Genomic DNA, 10278 nt, shown 5'->3' with positions numbered 1-10278 from the left:
GGGGGCCTGCATGTTCTTCAACAGTTAATTTAATTAGTAGGTAATTTGGATAAATTTCACCCTTTTTTTTTGGAATCACTAAAGATTGGAAGTCAATTGATTTTACATTCGTTAAGCAGGGATGGATTTTTTGCCTCCAGGAAGCATCTTCATTACAGGAAATTTTTGAGAGGGAAATGTAGAACATTGACTCATCAACATTTTAAAGCATTTTTCTCTATTACGAATGTGTTTTGAGATTCAGAAACTTTTGTATTACTGTTTTATTTGTTTATTGTGTTAACAACAACAAAAATAAAAATAATATTTCGCAAAATAAAGTTACATTTATTTTCAAAGGTGATAAAAATTACATAAAATCAGGTGGGCACGACGTTTTCTAGGGGTCTTAAACAGATGAGATAGAAGAATTTCAAAAAGCATCATGACAAAAAATTGAAGCCTGTGGACTACTTCTCACATATAGAGTTTTACGAAGGAACGCTTGAGAGAATCTAGGCTGATGGAGAGTTTTTGAGGAAAATTTGTTTTACTGACGTTCATTTGGTCTTAAGGGAAGTTATAATCGTCAGAACGATCAAATTTGAGCATTACACAACCCTCACGTGGTCCATGACCTTCGTTATCAATGGCGTGCAATTGTCAGTGTATGACTGGGGTTTCTAGGACATCATGTCATTGCACCTTTTTTCATTAAATCCGGATTGAATGCTCAGAAGTAGGATAATATGCTAGCCCAGCAAATACTTCCTGCCATACAGTTCGCATAAATGTTGTTTATTTGAACCAGTATTTTTCCGCAATGTTGGAATGAAAGTTTGCACCGCCCCATTGCCCTGTGCAATCGCCGGATATAAACCCCTGAGAATTTTTTCTTTGGAGATTTCTTCACGACCATCTGCATTCAGACAAGCTATACAAACAGAGAAGCGCTGAAACAAGCAATCCAGCAATATTGTCTTCAGATTTCAACTAAAATGCTGATCAACACGCGTAGGAGTTTTGAAGATTGGCTTACTTACTGTACAGCTGCTGAGAGCAGTCTTTTTGAGCAATTCTTGAAAATAGTGCAATATTTCTCCAGATTCGTACAATATTTCATTACTTCATTCATCAACAATTGTTAAGTTTTGTTATTTGTAGTTATCTAAATGGTTCATTAAAAGGTCCTCTTCAAAAGCGCCAGCTATTTTGATGGCAAATCTTATCATCACACAATAAGAAAAGCGGGCCCTCGCTTTTTCATCTAATCGCAGTAGAACATGGCATTTTAATGAGATTTTAGTAATAAAGACTCGATCAGCACCAGCAACATAACCTAATAAAATATTTTGTGCAGTTTGTGCATTTATTTCGTTTAAATTGACCTACAATAATCGTCATATTGGATAAAATAATTCAATTTGAGTCGTTCAGTGATTACTGAGTGAGGCAGCCCGAGTACATTCCTAGCTTGAGGGCTCCCAGAAAATGTCGCAATGCTGCCGATGGGCTTTGATGGGGTTTTGAGGAAGACCAGCTGCTCGAAGTCTTGTAGTCTTCATCTTGGGCTTTTTGGATACGGTCTGATTGTAGTTCGAGATGGCTCGTTTGACGGGGTCGCGCACTATGACGAATGAATGGATCAATTTGTGCATTTATTCCGTTTAATTTGTCTTACAATAATCATCACACTGGATAAAATAATTCAGTTTGACTTGTTCGTTGATTTCTGATGAGAATAATTTCTAATTTCACTTTGACATTTGAATTTTGCATGGGTAATGAACATACGCGATCGCCGAACTTCGACAGTACGACGGAACACTTCGCGACAATTCGGATCGGGCGCGAATTTCAAAATACGATTTTTAAAACCTTTTTACAGTGAATGAGCGCGATACAACGATTTGAAAAAAATACTGGCCGATAGCCCTCTTCGACCTCCACAAAGGCATCACTCAATATTAGCTTTAAAGTGATCTGGGGAGATATTATAAAATAAAAACCAATTCGCATGTTAATTCCCTATATCCAGACTTGGATGCGGCACCCTGTACAATGCAATCCTTGATTGAAATGGTAACTTTAGATTTATTGAAATAGTCTTGACAGTGCATGTGTTTAAAAGTGACCAGTCTGTCTGTAGCTCCACATGTCAAACTTACGTCTTACGTCATACAACTGTCAAAAGTGTCAGATTTTTTGACAACATCAATATTGGCCAAACTATCAAAATTCTAGTAAAATGTCTGTCCCCACGGGACTTATTTCACACACCCGGAAAGTAAGAAGTATCTATAAGCAAGCTCTACGAACCCTAGAGTGCTGGTATGACCGAAGGTACACTTACGGTTTATAGGTTATGTCCTTACATAACTCTCCAATTTCCAGAGAAGTCTACAGATATTATGCCGTGTTGATGCGCCAGCAGTTCGATGAAAACAAAAACATCAAAGATATGAGAGTTGCCAAAGACTTGGTCGCGAATGCCGAAGAAGAATTGTTTTTGAAACAGCATTGGTTGCCACGGAAATGTTGGTAAATTATGTTGTTATTTCACAAGTAACGTGACTGTTTCAGTCCCCAACTCCCCCGGAGGTGTTGCATACGGTCGCGAAGTTATCCCTCCAGACTGGGTTTTGGATTACTGGCATCCCCTTGAGAAGGCCCAATACCCTGAGTACTTCTCTCGAAGGGAACAAAGGAAAAGAGAATATGTAAAACTCTGGGAGAAAAAATTCGGGAAAACAGAGTCACTGCCTCACCATTAAACACACCTAGATTGTGTAGACATTTATTAAATTAGTGTAATAAATAGTGACAAGTCTGCACTTGTTAATAAATAATCGTCAAAAACAATCTACTGAAAACATTGCTTTGAATTTATACAGCTACCAGCACACTTTATCTTGCTTTATCAAATGAACGTCTGAAAAATATGGGGTTTACAACTACTCCTTAGTGTTAGTTTGGCATATGCACACTCGACTTTGTGTAAATCTGAATCACAACGTACTACAAAAACGCTCTAACCTCTACATTATTGTGCCTGCACATCCAATCCCACTAAGCTACAAAATTCATTAAGTAGTTACACTATTTAATGATTTTTGATGGCAACAATTAATACTGAAAGTTGAAGAATTGACAAGCAAAGTTCAAACCACTCGTGCACTTGATGACTAATGAAAAATGCCCACTTTCTTAAGGCACTTATGTCATTGTTGTGTTCGTGATGTGTGTGAATGTGATGAGTGAACATGAATCTTTGGCCATTTTCATACGTAAATCTCGAATTGCGTTTCTAGGCCTCAAGTACTGGATGGAAACTTTAATTTCGACATTGATGCCTCGCAATTACAACTCTAACTGAAATAAATGCACCAGAAATGTTTTCAATTCATACGAATTAACTAAGTCAACAAAATCACAGATAACGAAACCCAGGTTACCCATAAAGCTTTTCCAAAATCGTGGTCGGAGCGTCCGCTTGATACCTAGATATTTGCCTCAAAAGGGCGAATTTCTTCATTCGCCCTTTAGACGACTCCATGTCGTACAAAGTGCACAAATTCAAAAGCAGGGACTCGTGCAGGGCATGAACCGGATTCGTCTCAATGGCAGTTTCGAGAACTTTAATGGCTTCCTTCAGGCGGCCGCCGTATAGAAGACAAACGCCCATGTTGTTCAAAATCTGCAAAAAAAAAATTGAGGTTATAAAATTGTGTCGTTCGTGCGGTAATGATATATGATCATATATGTATATCTGCGAAATCGAGGCGAAGCCGAGATTCCTCATGTCCAAGAGCGCGAAAGTCTTGTTGATACAGCAGCGACAAAATTTATGACTGTCACGCTAAAATTTCAACTTCGTTAAATTATTTCTCAAGTTTTACGATTATTTTTGTCATAAAGCGGCGAATAAAAAGATGTAAATTAACGATATCAATTTTATGGCGACAATGAATGTGCATTTTAAAGAGTAGCAAAATTTTGAGATGACGTCAGTAAGTTTTTGGAGTGGATAAATAAAAAATATTGGTTAGCCACTTATGGAACGTCGAAAAAACATAATATTAACCATTCGTCAAATGGGCTTTATTACGTACGCTCGAGAAGTATAAATATCTAAAAATTTTCGGTTCAAACCTTGTGTACACATAAACAACAAATTTTATTTAATATTTACTTACGTATGTCGTGTCGGCAGATACAATATTACGTGACGTTGTCAAACACAATGGTAACCTACAACTTACTCATTTGGTATTCGTTAAACAATGTACGTTTACCAATTAGGCTAGTACTTCGAGTAAGGTTAGTACACATGGTGCCAAATTGGTGTACGTAAAAGAATTAAAAAGTGAGGTTACGTCAAGTTACGCATATACAGACAATTTTCAACACAAAACTTACACAACTTCGATAATTTTCCGCAAACAAAAACACCTGACTCTGCAATGAAAACAAGAGTAAAAGGCGCGGTACGTCACACTTGTAACATAGCGCAACCCTAGAAAAATGCTAGGCAAGCACACATCTATGTTTTCACAAAATTAAGTTATGTTGAATTTACCATAACATTGTTGGGCTCTAATTGACTCGCTTGTTGGAAGTAGATATACGCCTCGTCGAAGGCGTTCTGGGCTACGGCAAGTAGCCCACGGTCCACGTATTCCCTCAAGTCCATCACGTTGCCTCTCAAGGCTCTCGCTTCATCGAAACACGTCTCAGCTCCTGCCACGTCACCGACTTGCAAGCGCAGCCGCCCCAAAGCCGAGTACAACATGTGACGAGATGTTCCATCCCTTAACAATCAATTAATTTTTTTTTTTTTTGATAATTCTGTTGGACCAACCTGTGGCACAGCTCCTCCATTATAACCATAGCCAGCTCATAATCTTTAAGGGCTAAAGCACAATTAACTATTGAATGTAGGACCCGAGTTTCCCGACCGACCCACAGACGTATCGAGTCCGCTCGGTCGGATTCGCCGATTTCCATGGGGCTGCCATCTTCACACAAGCCTTGTCTTAAATTATCCAGCATCTGTCATATAAATAAATATATTTAACGATTCAAGATGGAGAGTTGGCGGATGTGGAATTTCATCAGTGGCGTAACAGTCCTAACGGCTAAAATCTGCCGGTGGAAAAAATGCGTGCATTAAGGTCACAATCAGGTGTCAGAAACTATCTAAAATAACGGCGGAAGGTTAAACATGTGTAAGCAAAGGCATTTTTCTGTAAAGCGAAGGTTATCACTCCATCTGTTCGTTAAACGGACTTTACTGAGTAAAAGAAGTATTCCCTACTTTTTATAGTGTCACACTATAGAACCAAAAAAATTCAAATAGAAAACTTAGCTCGTTTTTAACGTGTGACGTCACTTCAAGTGCACCAGCCAACTCTGATAGCTTCAACAACACGCACATAAACATAACAACAATTAGTACCTGTTTGATCGTTGATTTCATGCTATATAACCTAGTCAGGGAGTCCTTGGGTTTGCCACAGTGCATTGGTAGTTCGCTTAAAAGCAGCCGAAAAGAAAACGAAGCTATAGAACCAGGACGTCCCCCATACATTTCAGGATAAAACTGAACAACTTTATTAAACACACACAACCAATTTTGTTGATCTTACTTGATAAAAAACATCGGGCTTGTCGAGCTGTCCAAAAGGGGCAGCCTCTGATTGAGCAACTCCAAAGGCTTTAGTTTTTACTAGGAGGGCAATGCGAGTGAACCAAAGTTGTAACGAATGTGGAGAATGTTTGCTAGCGTGACCAGAACGACCTCTACCTTGTCCGTAGATGGTTAGGAGTCGCGCCGTTAAATTAATAGCAGACCTGTAAGAACCGGCCTGGACCAGTTCTCGCAGGCCCCTTTCGTCCTGCGTGACGTCACTTTCGGTCAAGACGCTTCTCTGCGCGGCTTCAGCTTCGCCAAGACACAAGGTGACAGCCTCCCCAATATTGTCACCCTTTAAAACCAATTTTTGTTATTAAAAACTTTCGCCAATTCTCTTTGTTTACCAGATCCTCCTCTAGCAGCACCCCCGGCATCGTCAGGAGCTCCCTGTCCGGAAAATACGTTCCCGGGGGCGCCGTCGAACACGCTATCAAGCACTGCCTCGTTCTCTCGCTGGGTATCCAAGCGTCCCTTCTGCGGTCGGCCTCCGACCCCAGAGCCACCCTTGGGCAGTATCCGTCCTACAAAAACCCGTTAACAAGCGTTTATTCACTCGTCTCTCTCACAAACATCATTGTTTGATGTTATCTCCAGTTCCGATATTAACCCAGTGGAATTCCCGGTGTGGTTGTTTCCGATCAAATCAAAGAACGACGTGGTTTGATCTTTGGCCTGTGGTGGTGTTTCTGCGAATATCCTACACACTTCGGGCTCGTTTTTGTTAGCACTTGTGAGATTGTCATCTAGTTTTAGGTCGTTTATTTTAGTGGAAGCTTCGCTCAGTTCTTGAGAGAAATCAATCGTTTTGATTTTATCGTCGGTTTTCTCGCCGAAGTATTGGCTTAAGGATGGGGTCGAATCCGTCATTTTTCGTTAAACGCACTAAAACTACGCTTTGTACACGGATATTTATAAATAAAATGTACAGGTGTAATGTTGACATTCACGGTTACTCGGTATTGACATTCGCGTTGCCAACTGCGGAGCGAAATATCACTAGATGCATGGTAGAAGGAGACATGGTATAGGCATCCGATGTACCAATTTAAAAATGGTCTGCGCATCCATTTGTGACGTTAGGTGGCATCAACGACCTTGTGACTCTTGTGAGCTTCGCTAGGGAAGTCTAGGGAATTTCAGCTTGAGTTGTCATTGCTCTGTCCAATACGTCAATTAGTTGTCGGATAACGAATTGTATTTTAAATTTCGCGCTAATTTCACCCCACTTGACGTCACACCCGATGCGTATGCCTATACCATGTCTCCTTCTACCATGACTAGATGGACCCTTTGTCCCCTTTTCAAGACAAAACTTTACAAAAATAATAGTAAATATCTCAGAGGACAGTTGTGGAATTTTAATTCAATCAGTTCAACTGTAATTTAAAGGCTGAATTTTTTTCGTCTGTCAGAAAATAATAGCAATGCTGCCAATCCACTACGTTGACCTGACCTGTTAAGAACATAGGTACTGAGTTGACCATGGAGGAAGGAATATAATGGAGGGAGTGAGAGTTCAAATAAGTGATCCCGCGCCAAAATGCGTGAAAGCAATAAAAGGTGCTTCAATATGGCTGCCGCTTCAGTGGCGTATCTTAATAGTATTCATAAGGGGCCCCACTACTCAAAATTATATTCAATGCAAATATTTTTTTTAGAATATCTAAAATTTGAATTTTACTCATAGAAATTTATTTTGTATAATTATAATCAACAAAAAACCCAAATTCACATCAAAGTTTGAATTTTTGCTGTATAATTGTTGCGAGATCTTTGGAATAACATTTAAGGAGATAATATTATAAAGAAAAAACATTAGCCAAGAATAATAAAATCATTATATAAAATTATAAATGACTGGTAGTTACGCTAAGGTTTTGGGAATAGGGTGAGGTTAAAGAATAACAGACGAATTTGTATATGTTGTAATTCTAGAAGCTCGATTTTTTTTTATTAATCCAATCAATGCATATCATTACTTGGTCTTAGTACCAGTAATCATAGAAATGTTGCCTCAATGCCAGTCATTTTCGGGTTAGCGGTAGGTCTTAAAATAATTTTATTAAAAGGCAGTAAGAGAACTGTACTTTATAATTTGTATAATAATTAATATTAATTTACAAATATGTACTAGATAATAATAACATAAATGTTTTTATAGGGTATTAAAAGAATACAATATTACAAAATAAAGATAAATTCACTTAAAGGATTAAAGGAAATACATACAATTTAAATAAAAAGAATACAGGATTACTACAAAGATGAGTTCGTTTCAACTAAAGGCTTGATACTTTTCTGAAAAATAGTATAAGAATAAAAAATATATATATAAGAAGAAACAAAGTAAAACGTCAACGCAATCAAATATGTTTTAGATTTTCTCCATATAATAAAACTTAACATGTTGTTTACATTTTTTTTTTTTTAAATAAACCACATTTTGTAACTGTATTGCCCTTTAAAATGAATCAACTTAGTATATCTTTGCCTATCAGAATCTACTAAATAAGACTTACTTTTACAACTGTATTTTATACGCAAATTCAAATAAATATTAATTATTTCTTTCAACAAAAAAGATGTATGGAGGTGATTTCTATGAAGCAATTTGTCACAGTTTAAATTTTCAATGATGTCAATTACAATTTTGCATTTACTAAGTTTGGTATGTACTCGCTCATGTGTTCTGTAAGTTTTTTCACTTTGTAGGCAAATGGCAATCACATCGTCACTAGGATAGCTCAATCCCCCCTTTGATTTGAAATCAACAAAACTTCCTAATAAGTTCTCTTTTATACCAAAAAGGCATGATATACATATTTCACATTTCAAAGATTTGGCTAATTTAAAAGCAACAAATCCAGCAATGTAAATGACAACTTCCTCACAAAAATTTGTTAAAGATTCCTGCCTAAAGAAATAATTATGTTCAAAATTAACGGCACTTTCCTGAGTAACTTGTACGTCACTCGTTAATATCAATTGATCAGAATTAATAATATTTTCGAGTTTTTTAATTCGAGACGAACATGTCAAAATATTTACTTGCTCTAAGGGTACACAGTTTCCAAAACCACTGTGATTTATTTCTGCGTGTATTAATAATTTTTTATATGCAGATTTAAACTGACGAGTAGTAGGGTTATTATTGCAGCCCCCTAAATTTCTAATTTGGAAGAAAAAATTTTCCAAATGATCTTGACTGCATTTATAGGTGGGCAGATACTGTAAAATTGACGTTCCTCCATCACCCACTACATATTGTTCATAAATATTTAATACTGCATGTAAACCAGCTACAAAACCTATAAAACCTGTTTTACGGGGCGAGTGAATAATTAAATCTTTGTTAAAAAATCTCAATTTGGATATATACGAAGTAAAGCAATTCACAAACGTTTTTACCTGATTAATATTATACTTATTTAATGCTTGCTTGTAACCAAATTCCTTTATTCTGCGCGAATTCAATATGTCAAAAGCGTCATTAATATTTAAAATGAAGGTAGCCGTTGCTCCACAGTTCTTAAACTGATCTAGCTGTAAAATATCTCGACAAAACGTCAAAGCTTCAGAGACAGACCTGCTTAATAACTGTGTAGCTAGAGCAACTTTCATTTTTTGTTTAAAAAAATTTATATGTCTTCTACGTAGTTTGTTTGCAAGGTGCAGCCCTTCATTTTCTTGCAGTTCATTTAGAAGTTCTAAGTATTTAAAATCAATAACATTATTCTCTCCATCGACTATTTTTCTTTTGTCACCAAATGTGTTACGTATTAATTTCATCATGTGTGAAGGATCAAGTAAAAGAAGTATATTCTCTTCACCAAAGTTTGTTTTCAAATTAGAAGGGCTAAATGAGCAACCTAATGCAGATGCCATTGACAAATTTGTCGCACAACCATCAAATGTAATATTGCTAATTTCAATTCCTACACTTTTTACTAAAAATAAACACTGTTTTAGTAAACCTAATTTTTGCTCACTATTTAAAGAATGGCTTAAAAAGTAACCCACAGGCATTTTCCAAGAGCCATTTATAGCAACCAGCATGAAAACTAAAGCTTCTTTGGCCTCTTCATTTTCATTTACTTGTCATCTGTTGAGGATCTACCGAAGGTGCGTCACAAACTTCTGTGTGATGCGTTTCATTGCCTCTAAAGGTCACTACATTGGTAATCTAAAATAAATATATGTATTAATTGTTATATCATGCAGCATGTGAGTTTATTTAATACCCTTTCTTCATAAGTATAAGAAATAGTTGGTACTGAATGTGGCCTTAAAACAACTTTCTGGGCTGATGTTCTATCAAAACACTTTTCTTCAAAATGAAATGAACACAGGAAAAAGTTGTTCACAGACACAGAATTTCCTAGGTGAAGATAAAGGAAGTCTGTCCACAGTTTCTTTAATTCAGGTTTCTGGGGACACCTAAAAGCAATTCAAAAATATTCATTAATCCCTCTTAAGCAAATATTAAACGAAAAAATACGACACCTGTGAAACGTTGTTTTTTCTCTACCAATTGTTGACCTGGAGCCACTCGTAACTTTACACAATTTGCAACTAACCATTTTAAGTTTTTAAATAAACATGAA

The 10278-nt window shown here is 36.8% G+C and overlaps 2 protein-coding genes and 1 long non-coding RNA gene across 3 annotated transcripts; 1 reads left to right on the top strand and 2 right to left on the bottom strand.

The window, feature by feature from the left end:
• Window positions 1-306: 306 nt before the first annotated feature.
• On the bottom strand, window positions 307-1928 carry LOC135124450 (uncharacterized). Its single transcript, XR_010279789.1, has 2 exons — window positions 1661-1928; window positions 307-1606 (listed from the first exon to the last, which is right to left on the bottom strand). It is a non-coding gene; the product is annotated as an uncharacterized LOC135124450 (long non-coding RNA).
• Window positions 1929-2138: 210 nt separating this feature from the next.
• LOC135124448 (NADH dehydrogenase [ubiquinone] 1 beta subcomplex subunit 9-like) lies at window positions 2139-2852 on the top strand. Its single transcript, XM_064049507.1, has 3 exons — window positions 2139-2322; window positions 2374-2516; window positions 2563-2852. Exons 1-3 carry the CDS (start codon window positions 2228-2230, stop codon window positions 2751-2753), a joined length of 429 nt encoding a protein of 142 aa, XP_063905577.1. The 5' UTR covers window positions 2139-2227; the 3' UTR covers window positions 2754-2852.
• On the bottom strand, window positions 2763-6646 carry LOC135124447 (trafficking protein particle complex subunit 12). Its single transcript, XM_064049506.1, has 7 exons — window positions 6245-6646; window positions 6019-6195; window positions 5628-5966; window positions 5438-5581; window positions 4841-5031; window positions 4559-4790; window positions 2763-3676 (listed from the first exon to the last, which is right to left on the bottom strand). Exons 1-7 carry the CDS (start codon window positions 6539-6541, stop codon window positions 3431-3433), a joined length of 1626 nt encoding a protein of 541 aa, XP_063905576.1. The 5' UTR covers window positions 6542-6646; the 3' UTR covers window positions 2763-3430.
• Between the last annotated feature and the right edge of the window lie 3632 nt (window positions 6647-10278).

Source organism: Zophobas morio, unplaced genomic scaffold (genome assembly GCF_036711695.1).
Source record: "Zophobas morio isolate AGI-343-1 ecotype UQ-CSIRO unplaced genomic scaffold, CSIRO_AGI_Zmor_V1 ptg000007l, whole genome shotgun sequence".
Lineage (NCBI taxonomy): Eukaryota > Metazoa > Arthropoda > Insecta > Coleoptera > Tenebrionidae > Zophobas > Zophobas morio.
The sequence above is the reverse complement of the archived record's forward strand: the minus strand, read 5'-3'. Positions and strand labels throughout refer to the sequence as shown.

Excerpts from the sequence above, each read along its gene's own strand:
- LOC135124447 (XM_064049506.1), bottom strand. The coding sequence starts at position 6,541 with ATGACGGATTCGACCCCATCCTTAAGCCAATACTTCGGCGAGAAAACC. Across the intron at positions 6,196-6,244 it reads AGATAACATCAAACAATGAT|GACGGATACTGCCCAAGGGT; the intron begins GTTTGTGAGAGA and ends GGGTTTTTGTAG. Across the intron at positions 4,791-4,840 it reads ATGGAGGAGCTGTGCCACAG|GGATGGAACATCTCGTCACA; the intron begins GTTGGTCCAACA and ends TTGATTGTTAAG.
- LOC135124448 (XM_064049507.1), top strand. The coding sequence starts at position 2,228 with ATGTCTGTCCCCACGGGACTTATTTCACACACCCGGAAAGTAAGAAGT. Across the intron at positions 2,323-2,373 it reads GAGTGCTGGTATGACCGAAG|AGAAGTCTACAGATATTATG; the intron begins GTACACTTACGG and ends TCCAATTTCCAG. Across the intron at positions 2,517-2,562 it reads GCATTGGTTGCCACGGAAAT|TCCCCAACTCCCCCGGAGGT; the intron begins GTTGGTAAATTA and ends TGACTGTTTCAG.